We start from the raw sequence: 22259 nt of genomic DNA on the forward strand, positions 1-22259 counted from the left end.
CATTATCCGCCATTAGTGCAGTGGAATTTAGACAATTGATGGAGGTAGTGTGTCCCCGGTACCAAATCCCATCTAGATTCCACTTCACTAGGCAGACGATACCGAGAATGTACAGAGACGTCAGAAAAAGTGTCCTAAGTGTCCTAAAAAATACGGTTGTACCCAATGTCCACTTAACCACGGACATGTGGACAAGTGGAACAGGGCTCTCTAAGGACTATATGACTGTGACAGCCCACTGAGTAGATGTATGGCCTTATGCAGCGTCACCAGTAGCAGCATCTCAGAAACGCCAGCTCATTCCAAGGCAGGCTACGCTGTGTATCACCGGTTTCAGTAAGAGGCACACCGCTGACAACCTCTTAAAGAAACTGAGGGAAATCATTGCCCAATGACTTAGCCCACTTAGACTCTCCTGGGGATTTGTGATATCTGACAACACCACCAATATTGTGCGGGCATTACATCTGGGCAAATTCCAGCACGTCCCATGTTTTGCTCACACAATAATTTGGTGGTGCAGAATTTTCTGAAAAACGACAGGGGCGTGCAGGAGACGCTTTGAGTGGCCCGAAAAATTTCTGCCCACTTTTGCCATTCAGCAACTGCATGCCACAGACTGGAGCGCCAACAAATACTCTTGAACCTAACCCTGCCATCACCTGAAGCAAGAGGTTGTGACACGGTGGAACTCAACCCTCTATATGCTTCAGAGGATGGAGGAGCAGCAAAAGGCCATTCAAGCCTATACATCCACCTATGACATAGGCAAAGGAGAGTGCATGCACCTGACTCAAGCGCAGTGGAGAATGATTTCTGTGTTGTGCAAGGTTCTCCAGCCCTTCGAACTTGCCACACGTGAAGTCAGTTCAGACACTGCCAGCTTGAGTCAGGTCATTCCCCTCATCAGGCTTTTGCAGAAGCAGCTGGAGAAAGTGAAGGAGAAACTAAGACGGAGCAATTCCGCTTGGTATGTGGGACTTGTGGATGAAGCTCTTCATTCGCTTTGCCAGGATTCGAGGGTGGTCAATTTGTTGAAATCAGACCACTAAATTTTGACCACTGTGCTCGATCCTAGGTTTAAAGCCTACGTGGTGTCTCTCTTTCCGGCCGACACAAGCCTGCAGAGGTGCAAAGACCTGCTGGTGAAAACACTGTCAGCTGAAGTGGAACGTGACACGTCAACAGCTCCTTCTTCATTTTCTCCAGCAACTGGGGCTGCCAGGAAACAACTTAGGTATCGTAAGCAACCCGCTGGCGATGATGCAGGGCAGACAGGACCAAGTTTGGACATCTGGTCTGGACTGAAGGACCTGGCAACAATTTCTGACATGTCTACTGTCACTGCATATGATACTGCCACCATTGACAGAATGGTGGAGGATTACATCAGTGACAGCATCCAAGTAGGCATGTCCGTACCTGTACTGGCAGAAAAAAGAGGCAATTTGGAGGCCCCTGTACAAACTGGCTTTATTTTACCTAAGTTTGCCCTCCCCCTCCAGTGTGTAATCCGAAAGAGTGTTTAGTGCAGCCGGGAACCTTGTCAGCGAAAGGCGTAGGAGGTTGCTTCCACAAAATTAATTATCAATTCTTCCAGGAAGACCAGCCTCCAGAAAGTACAGAGGGACCTGTGGCGGTGGATTCCAGCGGGGACAAATTAATATTCTGTGAGGATGAGGATGTACACAACACTGAAGAGGTTGAGGAATCGGTAGATGAGGAGGATGAGGATGACATCTTGCCTCCTTAGAGCCAGTTTGTGCAGGGACAGATTAATTGCTAGCTTGTTTTGTGGGGGCCCAAACAAACCAATCATTTCAGCCACAGTCGTGTGGCAGACCCTGGCGCTGAAATGATTGGTTTATTAAAGTGTGCATGTCCTGTTTATACAACATAAGGGTGGGTGGGAGGGCCCAAGGACAATTCCATCTTGCACCTCTTTTTTTTCTTTGCATTATGCACTGTTTGGGGCCTAGTTTTTCAAACTGCCATCCTGTCTGCCACTGCAGTGTCACTCCTAGATGGGCCACGTGTTTGTGCAGCCCACTTGTGTCGCTTAGCATAGTCATCCAGCTACTGTACCTCGGTGCAACCTTTTGGCCTAAAAACAATATTGTGAGGTGTTCAGAATAGACTGGAAATGAGTGGAAATTAATGTTATTGAGGTTAATAATAGCATAGGAACAAGAAAAATGTCAAATTCTGTGAATTTTGCTGTGTTTATGTTTTTTTTTTTTTTTTAAATACAGATCCAAAACACAAAACCCAGAACCCAAAAGATGGAAGGGTGGTTTTGGCAAAACCAATCCAGATCCAAAACACGAAGAAAGATCCAGATCCAAAACACGAAAAGTGGCCGCTGCACACCCCTAGTTTTCATACGTGTTGCATACCTGTCAACATTCCCGATTAGACACTTTTGCTCACATTCTCAATTTGCCCAGACCATGCCCCTTTTTAGCGCTAAAAAACCCAAGCCTATCCTGCTGGCAGGTGTGCATGTTGTATTATATAGTAAAAACTGTAGCCATGCTGTAAGTGTATTGTGTATGTTCCTGGATTGGATTATTTATCTGGTCATTTTGTACACTGAGGATTACTTACTAACATTGCCACACTTATACTGTCCCAATTTAGGAAGGACAGTCCCACCATGACACCTAACTGCTTTTTTATGATTAAATTAGGTTAAAAAAAACCCAATAATATGTATACCATATAAATAGCAACTGTCTAGCCTAAAAAAAAGTAAAGTTGGGAGGTACAGATGTGTCCTCATACACCGTGACCACAGTCGTGGCACACAGGCCCTCTTAGTGTGTCAGGATATTCACACACAGGGGCGTATCTATAATGTGTGCAGGGTGTGCGGGGCACACGGGCCCCCAGGGGCCCCGCACCGCACACCCTGCACCCATATTGTTTAAAACTCACCTGTCCGTGGTCCAGCGTCGGGTGTCAGCACTGCACAGAACACGTTGATACACTATGCCTCTCGGTGCAGCTCAGTGGCATTGCATGGCATATTGAGGCTTGGTGTAAAAGTACAAATCTGTATACTTATAGATCAATTTGTAAACATTGGCTTACAGACTCCAGAGTTGTAAACCTTATGCCTGTATTCAGATTATTTTTAGGTCTCCAGAAATCCTCAACCTATTTGTAGATGCTGAAAGAAGCATTAATCATCTTTATTTATTTTTAAAATTCCTTATTTATTTTGTTTCGCTTTGTTTAGTTTTTTTAATGCAGCCGGAATAAATTTTACGCATATCATCTGCATAATCTCAGCTGATCTACTGCACTGTGCTTAAGTCTCTGCAAACTAATTACAGTCATCTCCCCACTCCAAGACGATCTTTTTTCTTTTTTTCCTCCTCTCTGTCTCTCTCTCTCTAAAGCTCTGTTAATGCTTTCAAGCAATTGTGCCAGGAATCCGTTCGGGGCTTTAAAGTCACATGTCTGAACTTTTTTACTTTTAAAAATAGCTTTTCCAAAAACCAAGCCAAACATTTCCAATAGCATCCCATTCTGCAAAGGCTGCTAATTACCTCCATCTTATTGCTTCTGTGTGGCTGCTGAAGGGTGTCTTTATGTTGTCTGAAGAAGAAAAAAAAATGTTAATTGGGTCTATTAATGAAACCGCTTTTATGCAAGAACAATTATTCTATCCAGCCCGCCGCACTGCTCCCGGGATTCTTGCTTTGACCCTACTATATTTTGTGCACATTTTTTTTCTCTGCAGTCATCCAGTCACCCATGTGAAACAAGAGGCTTAAAAATGGATGAACGCTTTATTGCCTCCAGATGTTCTGTGAATAGCACATTGTAAGAGATTAAAACAAACTGTTTACATTTAGGCTTCTCTACCTCATTTTATCACACATGGAGCTTATAGTAGCTAGTAACAGGCCTATATGAATCAGCAAATTAAATATTCCTTTATGTGTTTTGTCTTACCCTGCTTTGGGATAGCCAGTTTGAAATTGGTCAATTAAGCCATTAAATTACTTCAAGGTAACTCAGAAACTAATTACTGTTTTTAAATGAAAATTATCATCAAGAGACGGCTTTATTAACTATACTTTAATTTTGTAATCTATAATTAAATTGTAAAGTCTTTATCAGGCCTATTTATAAACTAGCATTCCCTATCTCTGGGTGTTTTTGCCAAAAGATAACGATCCTCTCTATCTATCAAAAACTACCGCCAGATTTGCTGTCTTTATCCGGTGCAAGCTTCCCCATGCAAAGCACCACCTTTTACCGTGAGCCTACTTTTATCCGCATTAGTAAAAGATGCTAATTGAAAATATGCTGTATTTATATTACTAAAGCATTTTTTTAAACCTTTCAATAAATGGCAGGTGCCACAGACCCCTTTTACACTAGAGCAAAAACCTGGGTTATTGCCGTGTCGACCCAGGTCGGGCCTTAGTGGAAACGGCTCAAAAAAAAATAAGCTGGGTTAAAGCTCAGTGTAATTGGTGTCTGAAGCTGGGTCCGAACTGGGATGGACCAGTGTTCAAAATCCTGGGTCGGACCCGGGATTTAGGTGTAAAACCAGTATAAGTCTTGTGAGTGTGGTTATTCTACTATAAAAACTGCAAATGTTCTGTAACTCATAGCAGCCAATTGGCAATTGACATTGACCTTGTACAAGCTAGACAAGATAAGGTTTGGTACAGTAGCTATGGGTTACTATGTGCAGGCAATTTTTCGGTAAATAAGCCATTGTGACTAGTTTCAAAGTAGATACAAATAGAGAAAATAGCAAATTAAAGTTTTTCTGTCTAACAAACAGTAATATAACATTGTATTTCATTTATAACAATTTAAGTTGTGTTTCTTTAAATTGTTCTGTTTTTAATTTGTTGTCATTTGCTATCCAAGTACAATGAATACAAATCTACCCAGACGTGGCTCCACTTTACGGGGGAAATCAACGCTGGGATAATTCTAGCTCTTTCTTTTATTATTTATTTTTTGTGGTTCTTTTATTCAATTTTATATATATATATATATATATATATATATATATATATATGTATATATATATATATATACACAATACTGTGCAAAAGTACCCTGACATCATGCAAGCGTACCTAGAAGAATTGATGCTGTTTTGAAGGCAAAGGGTGGTCACACCAAATTTCTCTTCTGTTCATTTACTTTATTTTAATCAACTAACAAAATGCAAACTATTAAAACTTCTATTTTGGTAAGCATTTTTACTTTTCAGCATTTTATCCACACCTGCCTAAAACTGTAGATATACAGTCAGGTCCATAAATATTGGGACATTGACAGAATTTTCATACTTTGGCCTCTATTCACCACCACAATGGCTTTGAAATGAAACAAACAAGATGTGATTTAACTGCAGACTTTCAGATTTAATTTGAGGGTGATTACATCCAAATCAGGTGAACGGTGTAGGAATTACAACGGTTTCTATATGTGCCTCCCATTTTTTAAGGGGCCAAAAGTAATGGGACAAACTAAACAATCCTAAATCTAACTTTCACTTTTTAATACTTTGTTGCAAATCCTTTGCAGGCAATTACAGCCTGAAGTCTGGAATGCATAGACATCACCATACGCTGGGTTTCATCCCTGGTAATGCTCTGCCAGGCCTCTACTGCAAATGTCTTCAGTTCCTGCTTGTTCTTGTGGCATTTTCCCTTCAGTTTTGTCTTCATCAAGTGAAATGCATGCTCAATCGGATTCAGGTCAGAGGATTGACTTGGTCATTGCATAACATTCCACTTTTTAGCCTTAAAAAACTCTTTGGTTGCTTTTGCAGGATGCTTCGGGTCATTGTCTATCTGCACTGTGAAGCGCCATCCAATGATTTCTGAAGCATTTGACTGAATATGAGCATATAATAGTCCCAAAACATTTCAGAATTCATTCTGCTGCTTTTGTCAGCAGTCACATCATCAATAAATACAAGGGAACCAGCTCCATTGGCAGCCATACATGCCCACGCCATGACAGTACCACCACCATGCTTCAATGATGAGGTGGTATGTTTTGGATCATGAGCAGTTCCTTTCCTTCTGCATACTCTTCTCTTCTCATCACTCTGGTACAAGTTGATCTTTGTCTCATCTGTCCATAGGATGCTGTTCCAGAACTGTAATGGCTTTTTTAGATGTTGTTTGGCAAACTCTAATCTGGTCTTACTGTTTTTGTAGCTCACCAATGGTTTGCATCTTGTGGTGAACCCTCTATATTCACGCTTGTGAAGTCTTCTCTTGATTGTTGACTTTGACACATATACATCTACCTCCTGGAGAGTGTTCTTGATTTGGTCAACTGTTGTGAAGGGGTTTTTCTTCACCAGGGAAATAATTATTTTGTCATCCACCACAGTTGTTTTCCGTGGTCTTCCGGGTCTTTTGGTGTTGCTGAGCTCTCCGGTGCGTTCTTTCTTTTTAAGAATGTTCCAAACAGTTGATTTGGCCACACCTAATGTTTTTGCTATCTCTCTGATGGGTTTGTTTTGATTTTTCAGCCTAATGATGGCTAGCTTCACTGATAGTGACAGCTCTTTGGATCTCATATTGAGAGTTGACAGCAACTGATTCCAAATGCAAATGTCATACCTAGAATCAACTCCAGACCTTTTACCTGCTTAATTGATAATGAAATAACGAGGGAATAGCCCACACCTGTCCATGAAATAGCTTTTGAGTTGATAGTCCCATTACTTTTGGCCCCTTAAAAAGTGGGAGGCACATATTGAAACTGTTGTAATTCCTACACCGTTCACCCGATTTGGATGTAATTACCCTCAAATTAAATCTGAAAGTCTGCAGTTAAAGCACATCTTGTTTGTTTCATTTCAAAACCATTGTGGTGGTGAATAGAGGCCAAAATCTGAAAATTCTGTCAATGTCCCAATATTTATGGACCTGACTGTGTATGTATATAATATATATATATATATATATATATATATATATATATATATAGCAATGTCAGCAGCGGCACTCAGGCAAGTATAATCAAACCAAAGACACAGGTATTAATGCCAACGTTTCGATGCAGAGTTTATTGCATCATCATCCGGGTAAAAATGAATACAAAAGACACTAACCTTATACCATCACCATACACCACGTGAGGTTTCCAGAACTGAAAGTGAGGGGCAAGAGTCCCCAGTCTATATATCCAGCACAACTGACATTGTAATAATCTTCATGATCTATTTCCCCCACGTAGAGCCGGGGGAATATGATCAATGATCATGTATCTGAGTGCTGACAAATTATGCCCAGCCTGTGCAAAATGTGCGACAGGCTGGTCATTGTGGCCAGACTGAATCGCAGCCTGATTTGCGGACCGATGGAGTGCCATTCGTTTACGTAATGTCCTAAACCTCCTGATTAATGAACGCCAATACTAAACTTGCCTCAGTCAGAGATAAATGACCCAATGTGATTCTCCATTACAGTATATGTGTATGAAATGTATCTGCTTGAACCCTAAGAACTTTTTTATTGCTCTTTTTGTTGGAAGCAGTGCACCACTACATAATAGGTTCAAAATTATGGTATAATTGTGGTAATAGTGATAATAGTGGTGTACGGGATGTCGGTTTGGGGCATGAAGGGGGAATACAGTGCTAGGGGCCCATACTTAAGGAGTTTGGCCAGTCATCAGGGGGTATGGCCAGACACCACAGAGGGATTTGGCCAACCATTAGAGAGGACAAAGTTAGCCTGCAAAGAACATGCACCCTTTAAGTAGGGGACAGGGGTGTGTCAGGACTCACTTTGATTTGCAGGAGGGCTATTCAATAGAAGTGAACCAAGCACCCAAGTATCTTGGTCCTGCTTCACCAACTTACTAATTTTGCCAGTTAAGTAATAGTGAAACAACTGACAAAGTGACAAAGTAACAGTGAAAAATCCTCATGCTATATAAGGGTATGGTGATTGGAAAAGTGATCACCAAATATGTCCCTGATTTGAAAAAATATATATATAGTGAGAGTGTAAGAAATAAATAAAAATAAAAATGCAAAGCATTCACTTAGGCAATGTGTATCTCTACATCTCATTAACTGACTATGAAGTAAAAACAATTTTTTTGAAACCGAGGTAGGTTAGAGGCACACTAGTCATATCTCTTTTTCTCATTGAGAAGAGGTAGGTTGATTACGAGAGGTTTCTTAGATCTGGAAGAGGATTATTCAACTTCGAAGGAAAACTCCCTAATTGATAGATTTGGTAAGTCCCTTGGGGGCTAAGGGAACATTTTCTTTGCTAAACCATTCTTTATGGTTCAACATCTCAGTTTCTAGTTGACTACAATTTTCCCATGGTGCACCACCAACTACTAATTAATGATTCAATATTGAAATTTAAATAAATTCTACTTTATTGGGTTGGTTATTACAATTAAATCACCATAAAATTGTGATTCCAGTGCCAGTTCCAAAACCCTCCTCCCCCCTCTCTATGATACTATACGGAGTATTTCTCCATTTTGTTTCTTTGCAAGTAAGATGCACCTTTGGTTAAAATCTAAAACACATCTGTTTGCATAAACTCTGGTCAACTCTGCTTTATAAGACATTGGTATAGTCTTTCAGTTGATATTTATAAAAAAAAAAATAATAATTATTAATAATAATAATCTCCAAAACCTGAAATCACAAATGAGTTGAAACCTGTGAGGATGCTTTTTAATGACCTTGTGTTTTGTTCAGCTGTACACAGACTGACCTATGTAATAACACCCCCAAATCTTTTTCTGTTGTTGTTTTTCAGCATCATCAATTTTGAAGAGAGAGAAGCGACTTAGAGACAAGAATGTCCGCTTCAACTGCGTCACTGTATATTACTTCACCAGGAGACAAGGGTTCACAAGTGTGCCCAGTCAAGGGGGAAGCACGCTGGGGATGTCCAGCCGTCACAACAGCATTCGTCAGTACACTCTGGGAGAGTTTGCTGTAGAACAAGATCGGTTACATAAAGAGATGCTGAGAGACCATCTTAGAGAAGAAAAGCTGAATTCTCTAAAACAGAAGGTAGTAATAGATATATGTTAATATGGGCTTTGTGTGGCATAAAAGGAGAGAGAGAGAGACAGAGTGTGTGCGTGTGTGTGTTTGTGCGTGCGCGCATGTGTGTGTGTTTTCATAGCTGGATTAAAAGGAACAATCTATAAAAATCCACAAAGCTCCTTCTACCTAGACGCTAGCTTTGAGCTGACGAGTCATGGTCGTTCCTTTGCAGATTCATCCTTAGCACACAAGAATGTATATATACTAGTCATATACTGTAGGGGGGGGGAGAGTTAGAAAGTACCAACTAATCAGCACCTAAATGTCATTTTACAGGGTGGATTTGCAAAATTACAGGTAGAAAAAATAGCATGTCAGGCTTCTATGAGTAGGTTTACAGAAAATGATAATCAGTGGCGTATCTATAATGTCCAGGGGGGCCCCGCACTGCACACACTGCACCCATATTATTTTAGACTTACCTGTCTGTGGTCCCACGTCGGGTGTCTGAGCCACCGTGGCCATTTTTCCGGTGTTCTGCGCATTCGATACTTTATCCCAGGAAAATCTCCGATGTGGAGCGAAAAGTCCAGCACGGACTTTTCGCTCCCACATTGAATACCCCTGTTAGAGTTCTATGTACTAAGTCTTGGAGGGATATAAAATGGATGGAGATAAATTACCAACCAATCAGCTCCTCTCATCTTACAGTTACTGTGTTTAAAAAATGACAGTTAGGAGCTGACTGGTTGGTACTTTATCTCTGTTCACTTTATCTCTCTCCAAGGCTTAGTACAAATGCTTGTTTTACTGGTTATGAATACATACAGTACAGACATTGTTTCAAACATGGATTATGAAAAGTAATGTTTTGATGCACATGATAATTTCCAGCAAGAGGAGTTTTTCTTTTAGGCACCTATGGCTAGTCATAAATGATAGTTGATATGCTGATCTGATCTTTGTGGCTGGGACACCAGGTATCTCAGAATAAACAATCAAAGCTAGATGACACAATACAGACCTCTGAAAAATATAAAGCATACATTAAGCCCTGATATACTTAAACAATCGGATTTCATGTATTAAAAAGAACCCCTACCTTTGAGAGAGATCAGGTAAACATTAAGATATTATTTTCCTAATCAAGCTATATGCTCTAGGAGAGGATTATCACCCCTCAATAAGGTTGAAGGGAGCATGCCTAAAGGTAAGGAGAGCTCTGGCAGAGATGGTTTTTGTGTAAAAGAAAAGAAACAATGGAATCTCTACCGAATGCTAAGCTCTGTGACAGACTTACTACTAGGGCAATCACAGAAACCTGACCTGTGGTTAATAATAAATTATGATAAATTCTGATAATTTTTCCCATATTTACAGTAAACAAATACAAAAGAAAAATGAACAAAAAGTAGGAAGAGAATACCGTTACAGTACATATCATCACCATCATTTATTTGTTGGATCCACAGATTCTTTATCGCCTGGCCAGTGTCTGACTGGGGCATAAAGGACCCACCAGGGAAAGGCAGTGTTAGGGGCCCAGTGTATGGTCTGTTTATTCATGTTCCTGCTCTACCAGGTAACTGAGCTTGTAATAAAGTGACAATGTATGTTTAGTGCACAGTCCAAAACCTGCCATTAGAAGAGGGGGTAGGGTCCACAGGCAGGGGTTGGGGTCCACTGGGGATCTCCCCTGTACCCAGGAGTGTATCTATAATGGGAGCAGGGTGTGCAGGGCACACGGGCCCCTGGGCCCAGGGGGGCCGCACCGCACACCATGCACCCATAATATACTTACCTCTCCGGAGTCCCACGTCGGCGCGGGGGTTCAGCACTGTAAAAACGTCTGGAAAATGGTTGCCATTTTCCCGTCGTTTGCGCATGCGCAGTATAGGGAAAATGGCCGCCACTGCCATTTTCCCGGTGACCTGCCCATGCGCTATAGAATCTGAGCACACTCTAGTGCCCAGAGTCTATAACTCCGGCGTTTGGCGCACATGGCTCAGAGCGCTGCCGGCTGCTGAATGGAGAGGAGGGGGCCCGTGATGGAGACTGCAGATGGGCCCCCTCTTCACTAGAAACTCCCCTGCCTGTAACTCTGTGGGCCAGTCCGACCTTGCGTCTGGCATAAGGTAAGTGACATGCAAGAAAACAGTATTGATATTTATAGGTACATAAGGACAGCTGAGAAGAGAGATAGATGCAATTAAAATAAAAAAAATGCATTATGTAGACTGATATAGGACAAACCTAAGACATAAGTTAGAGAGGACCATTCCTGTGACAGCTTATATTGTAGAGGGTAGGTGAAGAGAAGGTAGTAGTATCAAGTGGGATAGTTTGTTCTGAGGAATATACCGGATAAGGAGGCAATGCAGAGAGACATGGAAAGTAGTAGGCGCCTAATCCATAGGTTTCAGGTCTATGTACAGCCAAAAGGAATTTGGCTTGTGAAGGATCCAAGTCAGCAGGACTCCCAGGGAGAGGTAGATGTAACAGGGAATACAACACACTGGTCACCTAGATTGGGCACGCAGAGGACAGACTGAGAGTGCACAGAGGTATGGCAGTGGAGAGGTGTTTAAGCAGGTGGTATAATCATGTAATCATACTGTACATACTTACCGATCAAGGAAGAAAAAAATCTAGAGGACTGGTTCACTTGTGTTTCTGTAATATTTGTGAATTTCCATTACATATTGATGGGATTTTTCCAAAGGAAGGATTTATGCAGAGATAAGCATGCATTATTCTAATTTTAAATTGGTATTAATTCCCAAATGTGGTTTTTAGTATGCTTCAAATTGAAAGAGACGGCATCTCTGCAAAATAGGATATACACCATTTTCAGGAAATACATTAACATTCAGTAAGATCTGGCCAAGCGTATGCAGAATAGGCTTATTACTATTAATATGTGTCAGCTCCTAAGAGATCCATAAATAGCTTTTGAAATGTTGAGTGAGAAAGAAATGAACAATAAAAAATAAAAGGAACTACAAAATAACACTTTATAAAATACAAATGCAGTTGTGATCCACACAAGCAACATAAAGATTTTAGCATCTGATACTGCTTATTTATAACTAATAGCAGCAAAACTGCACATTTGGGTTTATGATACTTAGGGGAAGATTTAATAAAGCTTGGAGAGAGATAAATAGCACCAACCAATCAGCTCCTAACCGTCATTTTTCAAATACAGCCTGTAAAGTAACAGGAGCTGATTGGTTGGTGTTTGTCAGGATCCGGTACAAGTGTTCCTCTGTGGAGGACGGTGAGCCGGGGGGTCCAGGTCACTATGGGAGTGACTGGACTAGGTCTCCTTGTTGCGGCCGAATCCAGGTTTGGCTAGACCTGCCCAGAGGCGCGGTCTAACTCACTTGGTGGTTTTCTCCAGTGACCCCTCCAATTGGGATTTGGTTTTCGCCACACCAAGTGAGCAGGTCGCAGCCCTCTGGACAGGTACCTGGGATTGGCAGAAGACCGGAAACTATATACAATGCTAGAACACTGGAAATTAACAGAATGCTAGAAAACAGGGGAAGAATCTGGATACTAGAACTTAGGCATGGACTGGAAATAGTTAAATATCCAGGTGCTGATTAGCACAGAAAACACAAACATATACTGGGGATTGCACAGACAAGAGCAGAGTGGACTCAGGGAATATATTGGAAATGCTAGAAATGTGGGTGCTGACTGCACAGACAAGACAGAGAGAGAAGTGGACACAGGCACATGTAGTAATCCCAGTCGCAGGCTTGCTTGGAAACCCAGAAAAACGTACAGGAACCGCAACAGATTCTGGAGCTGATTAGCACAGTGAGACACAGAGAGAACACAGGCATATACTGGGAAAGCTAGAAATGCTGGTAATGGATAAAGGCAAAATACTGGGAGAGCTAGAAATGCTGGTACTGGACAAAGGCAAATACTGGGAGAGTGCTGGGAGGTCCAGCTGTGAGCTAACTAGTGATTAGCACAGTGAGACACAGAGAGAAGACAGGCATAAATACAAAGACACACAGGAAAGAGATATAAAGTACTGTGAGAGAGCTAAAATCTCAGACTAAGGGTTAGCATGGAAGCTAATACATCAAACTGAAGAACTGTGAGCAGGCTGAAGCAACTCTCTCAAGGAATAGCACAGAGTAACACTGGGGAGTATCACAAGTCACTGGAACAGCGAAGTTGAACAGCAGTTACTTGAAGTTCTGGGGGCAGATTTATACCCAGGGATAGCAGATTATTGGAGCACAGCATCAGCTGACTGAGATAATGCTACCATTGGTTAGGAGGACTGTCACATGAGAGGAACTGTCATGGCGGCGCCCATGATGGGAACTCCGATCCCCAAAACACACAGCCAACCATGGAAGTCCGCAAAAGCACATAAGGCAGAATACTCAGCATCTCACCCCTCACTGCACCAGACGTCTGACCACAAGAAAGTCAGGGGAAGCTGGCACGGAGGTGAGAGATAGCCGATCCTAGGCTGAACCCTGACAGTGTTATTTATCTCCAATTTTATCTCTCCCCAAGCTTTATTAAATTTCCCCCTTAACCTTTGAAGTAGATCTGTCACATTTATTTATCTTTTGTCAGTCAAACGTACATTCCATACTACAGTCCAGTGTATTACACTGTGATACATTCTGATTTAGGGCCTGATTCTGAGGTGTATGTAAACCCAATGGTTTGAGTACGTACATCTCCGATGGCGGAGCATGCATGAAGTGCCCCCACGCCGCAGCATGATTGACAGGTTGTGGCCATTTGGGGACAGGGAAGGCGTGGCGCTGCCTGTGCTTTCATAAAATGGGGGTGTGTTGGCCATGTTTTCTGGGAGTGGTGAGGCCAGTGTGTCTGTCTTCTGAAGCAGATTTACTGGCCCCGCAAGCGGACAGGAGGTGGCCATTCTGAGCAAGGCTTACTCAGATGGCCGATGCTGCAAACATGGTGACCAATGGATGTGATGTTGATCTGATCCTGCATCCCCAAAAAACCCAAACAGAGTCACAAGTTGCAAGAAGGGTGTAAGAAAAATAAAATCTTTGAGAGGTTAAAATGTAAAGCCTGCTTGCTGGAGATGGAATTGTCAACTATGGCTGTAAAGAGCAAGGTATGATAGAAATACTGTGAATCAAACAAGTTGGTGGTCTTAAGTTAAGGCCCCCATACACGTCACGATATACGTGCCGATCCGACGGATCGGCATGGTATAGGTGCCATATCATGCCGTGATATTGCGCTGCGCGCTCCCTCGGGATCGTAAATCGCATCCCCAGGTCTTCCTGCATGTTCATCTGATCTGGGATGCGATGTACGATCCCATTCAGATGAAGGAGGGGGGAGCCGGCATATCATGCGGTCTGCGGGGACCACACGATTGCCGGCGGTGACAGCACGTTCCGTCTGCCGACGGATCGGCAGTCGTCCTACACGGTGCATCGCACCATGTATGGGCACCATTACTGTAGGTTACACGTGACAGATTACAGAAACAATGCACAATTTTTTTTTCCTGACAGCTGAAAACGATCCAGAGAATATCCAATCTGATTTCCAGTGTATGCACTACTCAATATTTAGAGTTAAAACCTATATCTATGATCCAATTATAGATTTTCTCTTGCTCACCTGATCTGTCAAATGTTGACCATCTTTCCTAATTTTCACATGGAGGTTTATTAGGAGTGCTAGAGTGGCAGGAGGGAGATCAAAGGTCACTTAGTTCTAACCTCTGTATAAAATGTACTTTTTGAAAAGCACCTTGTGTTTGGCTTCCAAGATGGGACACATACTGTTATGGCCACACCAGCGTTTGTACCCTCTCACATCACATCTACTCTGCTTGACATCTTATCAATTAAAGCAATTAAGATATATTTTTGCCAAATACAATCATCCTACTGATTATCGCAATTTACAGGAATCATTTCTGGTAAATCAATTTTCTGCCTGAAATTCACAAGATATAATGCAAAATCATAGTGTTACTGTCATTTGACAGGTTATCACGGGTTGGGTATGGGATCTCGGCAGTCGGGATACTGCTGGTAAGAATACCGACAGCGGCATCCCGACAGTCAGAATCCCGACACTCTTCGGTAATTAAGGTAAGACTAACTTACCCCTACCCCTCCTACTGTGGTGCCTAACCCTAACCTCCCCCCTTAGTGCATAACCCTATTCTCCCCCTGCCCAGTGCCTAACCCTAACCTCCCCCCTTAGTGCATTACCCTAACCTCCCCCTCACTGGTGCCTAACCCTAACCTCCCGTCTTAGTGCCTAACCCTAACCTCCCCCTGCCCGGTGCCTAACCCTAACCTCCCCCTGCCCCGTGCCTAACCCTAACCTCCCCCTCACTGGTGCCTAACCCTATCCTCCCCCTCACTGGTGCCTAAGCCTAACCTCCCCCTGCCCGATGCCTAACCCTCACCTCCCCCCTTAGTGGATAACCCTAACCTCCCCCTCACTGGTGCCTAACCCTAACCTCCCCCTGCCCGGTGCCTAACCCTAACCTCCCTCTCACTGGTGCCTAACCCTAACGTCCCCCTCACTGGTGCCTAATCCTAACCTCCCGTCTTAGTGCCTAACCCTAACCTCCTCCTGCCCGGTGCCTAAGCCTAACCCTCCCCTGATACTTCCTTTCGGGATGCCGACGGTCGGTATTCTGGTGCCGGGATCTCGACGCTGTCGGGATTCTGGCACCGGTATTTCAACCGTCGGCATCCTGCACGCTGGGATGCTGACTATGGCCCTCATTCAGAGCCGTACGCTCTGAGCAGAGCGCACGCTCTGAATGAGGGCCGGCCTCCATGAAAATGGAGCGTCCTTCTGGACGCTCGTATAGCTGTGGGTCACCACCCACAGGCTATACGAGCGTGCATTTTGATGGCCGCGATGGTCGAGACCATCGCGACCATCGAAATTGCGAGCCGGAGCCTGCGGTTGAGGTTTTCAACCGCAAGCTCCGGAGTGATTTTGGCTCTATCAGAGCCAAAATCACTCCCACTGACATCACTAGTGATGTCAGTGGGCCGGCTTTTGACGGGAGGCGTTCCCGTGGGAACGCCCCCGTCAGGGAGACACGCCCCCGGCACGCCTACCAAAGGGGGCGTGCTATCAATCAACATTGACAGCACTCCCCCTTTGATCGGACACAACGAGCGAAGGAAAGTCCTTCGCTCGTCGTGTCTGGCGCATGCGCACGACGGAGCTCCCTCCGTCGTGCGCATGCTCAGTGCAGACCATCGACCCACTTGCGAGCGGACAGCCGCTCGCGAGTGGGTCTGAATCAGGCCCTATATCCCGTTATCACAACTAAACTGACTTCCCTGAGGAAGATCTATGGAAACAAACAAAGGAGGTCATGGTAAATGGTAACAGTATATGTCTGCATTTCAAGCAGATGATCTCCTTTTGCTTTATCTTGCGCCAGTTATTTTATTTGTAATTTCATTTAAAGAACTTAATCATTCAAGTTGCATTATAAAGAAGATCATATCCTGTACGGGTTGACTAATGAGGATATGGGAAATCAACTCCGTGTTCCATGACCTTTTTGAATTAAATATTTTCACAATGTTGTGTATTTTAATTTTTTTTCCAGATAACTAAAAATGGCACGATAGAGTCTGAAGAAGCCAACATCCTTACCCTGGATGATATTTCAGATGATGACATTGATTTGGATAACACTGAAGTAGATGAGTATTTCTTTCTACAACCTCTGCCAACAAAGAAACGGAGAGCCTTGTTGCGAGCATCTGGGGTAAAGAAGATCGATGTGGAAGAGAAACATGAGCTGCGAGCAATCCGTCTGTCCAGAGAAGACTGTGGTTGTGACTGCAGAATATTTTGTGATCCGGAAACATGCACGTGCAGCCTTGCAGGCATAAAATGCCAGGTGAGTGGCTAGGCCAAAACTGAAAACTAGAAAAAATATTATATACAGTACAGTATATTGAAAAGACAAAAAAAGACTACAGTAAATAGCTGAGTATTACCACAACTTTTTAAAAGGCCTCCTCAGGTACAGCTGGGTACACACTATAAGATCAATGGGGTTTGGAACTATGGCCCTCATTCAGAGGCGCTCGCAAGAAGCGAGCGCTCGTTCTGAATGAGGGCGACCACTTCCCTTTTTTTAGTGCGGCCTCCTGATCGCTAGCTAAGCTGTGGGTTACCACCCACAGCTTAGCGACCGACCAGGTTGATGGTCGCGATGGTGAATACCATCGCGACCATCGGGGCTTGCGATGAGACCCTAAGGTTGGGTCTCGGCAACCGCAAGCCTCAGGGAGCTTCCTGCTCTGATCGAGCAGGAAACTCCCCACTGACATCACTGATGATGTCAGTGCGGCCGCCCACAAAACGGGCGGCCCACAAAACGTTTTGGAAACAACCCCCCCCGGCCCGCCTAAAAAATGGGGCGAGCTGTCAAACAACATCAACAGACGCCCCTTTTGTAGAGAGCTGGCGTACGCGCAGTGCGGCCGCTGCGCGTGCGCAGGGCTAACCATCAACCCGGTTGCGAGCTAATCGGCGCTTGCGACCGGGTCTGAATAAGACCCTATATATCATGCAGATCGTTCGGTATGTTTGCCCGATTGCGCGTACACGCCGGTCATTCACCACCTCATCCCATCGGCTGTGCTGCACAGCAGATGGGACGAGACAGTGAACAACACCATGCAGCATGGAACGATACATTATCTGAACATACATCGTATGGTGCGGTGATATATCTTTCCATCAACGAGTACACACATAGGATAGTGTGTACCCAGCTATACAAGTATAATGTATGTGTGTATATATGAGGGTGGTGCAATAAATAAGGTAACAAGACCTCTCATTGTATAAATTTATTCAACTCGTACATATACAGTACGTATAATCAATAGTATGGCCTTGGTAAAGATTATTTTTCCACATAGTCACCATACTTGTCTAAGCTTTTGTTCCAACGGCACACCAATGCATCTATCCTGGCATAGAAGAAATCAGTGTCAAGCACCTGAAGCCAGGACATGACGGCTTGCTGAACTTCACCATCAATTGTGAATCGCCTTCCACCCAGGTGCTTCTTCAATGGTCCAAAGAGATGGAAACCACTCAGTGCCAGGTCAGGGCTATAGAGAGGATGGTCCATTACCTCCCAATGGTAGCGCCATAACAACTCACGCGTATGGTTGGCTCAGTGTGGCTGTTATCAAAGGCAATCCACTAAACTCAAACCAGTTTCCGTGACATGATGTTATCCAGGGCCGGCTCCAGTAGGCCATGCCCCTAAATGATGCTATTTGGGGGCGTGTCCGTATGGCACGCCTTCCATTTAAAGTCAGGCTGGGGGCGAGCCCAGCACTACGTCAGTAGCTGGGCTGCTCCCAGCTCTCTCCCTGCACTGAATGGATGCCGCGTACATGCTGCATCCATTCTTCTCTGGGGTCGGCACCGCCACATGAAGTGTCCCGCGGGTGGAACAGCAGGGCAGTGCCCGAAAAACGGCACTGTCCCGCTGAAATCGGGAATGGCTGGGAGAGGTGTGCCCCTGTTCGACCGCACCGGTCAAACATGCTTTGAGCCGGACCTGGTGTTATTTCCGTACACCTTGACAAGTTGGCGATGAATTTCAACTGCTGATGTGCCATTTAGATGCAGAAATCTGATCACACTACACAGCTCAATGTTTGGCCATGTTTCCTCCAGCCACGCCATCTCACAACTAATGTTGGGATGGTATGACTGTTATGAGGCACTGTCTAATGGCCGTGAGGGGAATCAGTGGCCTACCTGCTCTGGCCTTGCGGGAAATTAGAATGAAATAGAGAAACATTGCACAGGTGAGAGGTCTTGTAGTCTTACATATGGAACCACCCTTGTATATTTATTTTATGTATTTATTTTGTAGTCCTATTATGTCCCCCTCTTCCAATGAAGAGAGGAATTACATTCCTGCAATAAAGAAAAAGGTATCTTTTCCTGCTGCAGATTATACTATAACCTTAGTTTCTACAACAGGAGTTTACTGTAAATACCTGGCCAGGAGCTTCTGGGTTCAGTAACTATGTAGCAGGGCAGGCGCTGAAGACAAGTACAATGGGGGAGATGTATCAAACACTCTAAGGAAAAAACTTGAAACCATAACAACCAATTAGATTCTATCTATCATTTATCTAGCACAGTAGGTAAAATGACATAAGTTGTTCGGTTGCTATGGGCAACTTCTTTACCTTTTCCCTTCGGAAGGTTTGATACATCTCGCCCAGGATGAGTTAGTGTTGACACACATTTGTTAAGACCAACAGCCAATTCCGAAAGATAGAAACTGCCATATCTGGTACCATATTCCAGCAAAACCACATGTTTTATCCACAAAGCCACATGTGGAGTCCAAAAATCACACAGTGCCACTAAAACAAGGATTGGGATATCAGGAGGTTCAATACCTGGTGCATAGTATTTGTACTTAATGACATGTGCTGGCTTTTTCTTGATATTCCATGAAGTGACTTCTCCCCCTAGGACCCAGAGCTGCTATCAGCCTATTGACTGAAAGTGCTGTTTCCTGCCCTGCACTAAATTCTTTCAGCTAATGCATTTTGTTAATGACAGGAACCCCAGCAATTACCAGTAAGTAATTAAGACAGGCTCGTAGCTGTTTTGAGTACAGTGGTGAGCAGCATGGAGGTACTGGAGAGAAGTAAATGGTGGCAGGAGCACCTGCCCAACTTATAATCCATTGATTAAGTGTGTAGTTCTCCTGTGAAACTTATTAATTTCCTGACTTTAATTCCCCTAGGGATTCTGGTGGACAAATGTTATGTCTTTGTATAATGTAAGCATCCTCATCGTCATTTAGTCACAAGGCACCACAAAACACAGACTTTCAGTGTAACAAATCCTAAAAAAAAAATAATACATAGACACAGAATAAGGGCAGACAAGGTTGACGGAGAAGGTGCAGACATGAGACAGAGTGTAGAGAGGGCCCTGCTCATGAGACTTTACAAAACAGCTTCTGATTAGTGATATCATAAACTGAGAGTCAGAATTCTTACTGTTCATATTTGACATAACCATTATATACTCTCTTACCCTTGTGTACTAACATTTTATATAAAAAAAAGTCCTGGGGGCTTATGTATTAGGGTGCAAGCTTGTTCTGCTGCAGGAATTCATGCGAGTGTTCCCTTTTTTTTAAAGCGGCAATCATTTTAAAAACAAAGCTAGCTTGGTTTTGCCTTTAAATTGATTGCCACCTTAAAAAAATGGGAACACTCACATGAATTCCCACAGTGGCACAAGCTCACACCCTATTACATACGCCCCATGGACTACTACTAACAGTCAGTGGTACAGGTTACAAGAGTTTTGGCAGAACAGATCTAAAGTTGAGACTTTAGTCAACGACTGTTTGTAATTTCACCTTGTGCTGGTTTTTCTCTTGCTATAAGGTGGATCGTATGTCTTTTCCTTGCGGGTGTTCCAAAGAAGGATGCAGTAATACAGCCGGACGAATCGAATTTAACCCTATTCGTGTACGGACACACTTTTTGCACACTATAATGAAACTGGAGTTAGAGAAGAACAGAGAACAGCAGGTTTCTGCAGCAAATGGTTGCCATGGTGAAGTTGGGTCAATTACCAACTCTATGGTCCAACCCGGCCACCCTGTAGAATATTCTATTGCAGAGAATTTTGAAATTGAAACTGACCCCCAGTCTGCACTGATGCACTTTCAGACTTCAGAGCACTTGGACTACAATGGTGAAGATGAGGAGGAAGATGATGGGAGTAGCTACTGCAGTGGAGTGACCGATTCTAGCACACAGAGTTTAGCACAGAGTGAGTCAGATGATGATGCTGAAGATGATGATGACGAAGAAGATGACGATGATGGTGACAAATCAGATGATTTTAATGATGTACCCCATGAAGATAACCTACCAGTACCTTCAGTGCTCTGCTATTCTGATACCAACGTAATGCATGAAAATCATTTAAAAAATACTGCATATTATACCAACCCATCAGCGTTGTATTATCAAATAGATCATCATAATTCTGGTGCCACAAATCCGATTCCAGAGGCCTATTCGGAACGGGACGTGGTGAAAAATGGCTCTCAGAGTTTGGTGCCTTACAACATGAGACATGAGCAGTTTGTGGACTATTCAAGGCAATCTGGTGAAGGATACACCAATTCTCAATACCCAACGACAAGTCCTTCCGTGATCGTTTGCTGTGCTTCAGAAAATGACAACAATGACCATTGCAATTCTTTGTACGCAGAACATCGGTCAAGTCTCCCACCGGTAGGGTTTCGTTCTTATTTAAAAAGTCCATCATCTGAAGGCTATGTATCAAGTTTAAATGGTGCTAGCCACCATGTGCCAGAACTACTTAGTGAAAATGCCATAGCACTCTCTGAGGCAAGCAAACTTCATGAGGATTGCATGAAATCCCCTGTAGTGGAGACCGTACCTGTTTAACGGGGTATACCTGACAAATCATGAACTCGCTGATCTTCTTTCATTGTGATTTATTGATTTACTAAAAAACAACAACATTTTTTAACCATTGAAAACTATTTCTTCTTAATTCTATTTGATTAAGTTTCACATTTTATGTCAACATCACCATGGCACTGCACAACGATGCTTAACAATGTTTTAAAAAAAAGTATTTAAACAAATTTATTAGGAAATGTTAATTTTAAATATGTTAATCTTTATATATTCAAAAGTAGCCTTCTGTGGAAAAGGTGACACCTGCCAAACCAACACAATCAAGTCTTTCTATATTTGATTAACGGGTCTGTGCAAGATTGCTGTACAATTCTTTGTCAGGGCAAGAGAACCCGTGGCTTTCAGTCTTGTTGTTGAACTACAAGTCCCAGCGTTACCTGCAAAGTGTGATTTTTAGCTCAGCCACAGCTTGAAAATCATAGTTTGCTAAGACTGTCTTAAGTTAATTAAAGGACTTCATGTGATATTGTGATAAAAAAATAATATACTTATCTGTGATTTATTTATGAAAGTGGCATATTGTTATTTCTGTGTTTTGGGGGCTTTTTTTGGGGGGGGGGTGGGAGTTGTGTAGCAGACAAACGGACATCGTGTTCATAAGAAGAGAGTGTCTCAGAGTGCAGCATGTTCACAAAATAATCAGTACTTTTGGGGTATGACAAACTCAGATATTTAAATTAAATGATTTA

General features: G+C 43.2%; 1 protein-coding gene across 1 annotated transcript in view; it reads left to right on the forward strand.

Moving 5' to 3' along the window:
* CSRNP3 (cysteine and serine rich nuclear protein 3) overlaps nt 1-21935 on the forward strand; it is a 46831-nt gene extending 24896 nt beyond the window's left edge. Inside the window, exons 2-4 of the mRNA XM_088474893.1 lie at nt 8790-9049; nt 16647-16943; nt 20497-21935. Coding sequence (XP_088331019.1) covers nt 8790-9049; nt 16647-16943; nt 20497-21534 — 1595 coding nt within the window. The 3' untranslated portion in view covers nt 21535-21935. The remainder of the gene's footprint in view (nt 1-8789; nt 9050-16646; nt 16944-20496) is intronic.
* The last annotated feature ends 324 nt before the right edge of the window (nt 21936-22259 follow it).

This window comes from Taudactylus pleione, unplaced genomic scaffold, assembly GCF_031769625.1.
Source record: "Taudactylus pleione unplaced genomic scaffold, aTauple2 ptg000156l, whole genome shotgun sequence".
Classification (NCBI taxonomy): Eukaryota; Metazoa; Chordata; class Amphibia; order Anura; family Myobatrachidae; genus Taudactylus; species Taudactylus pleione.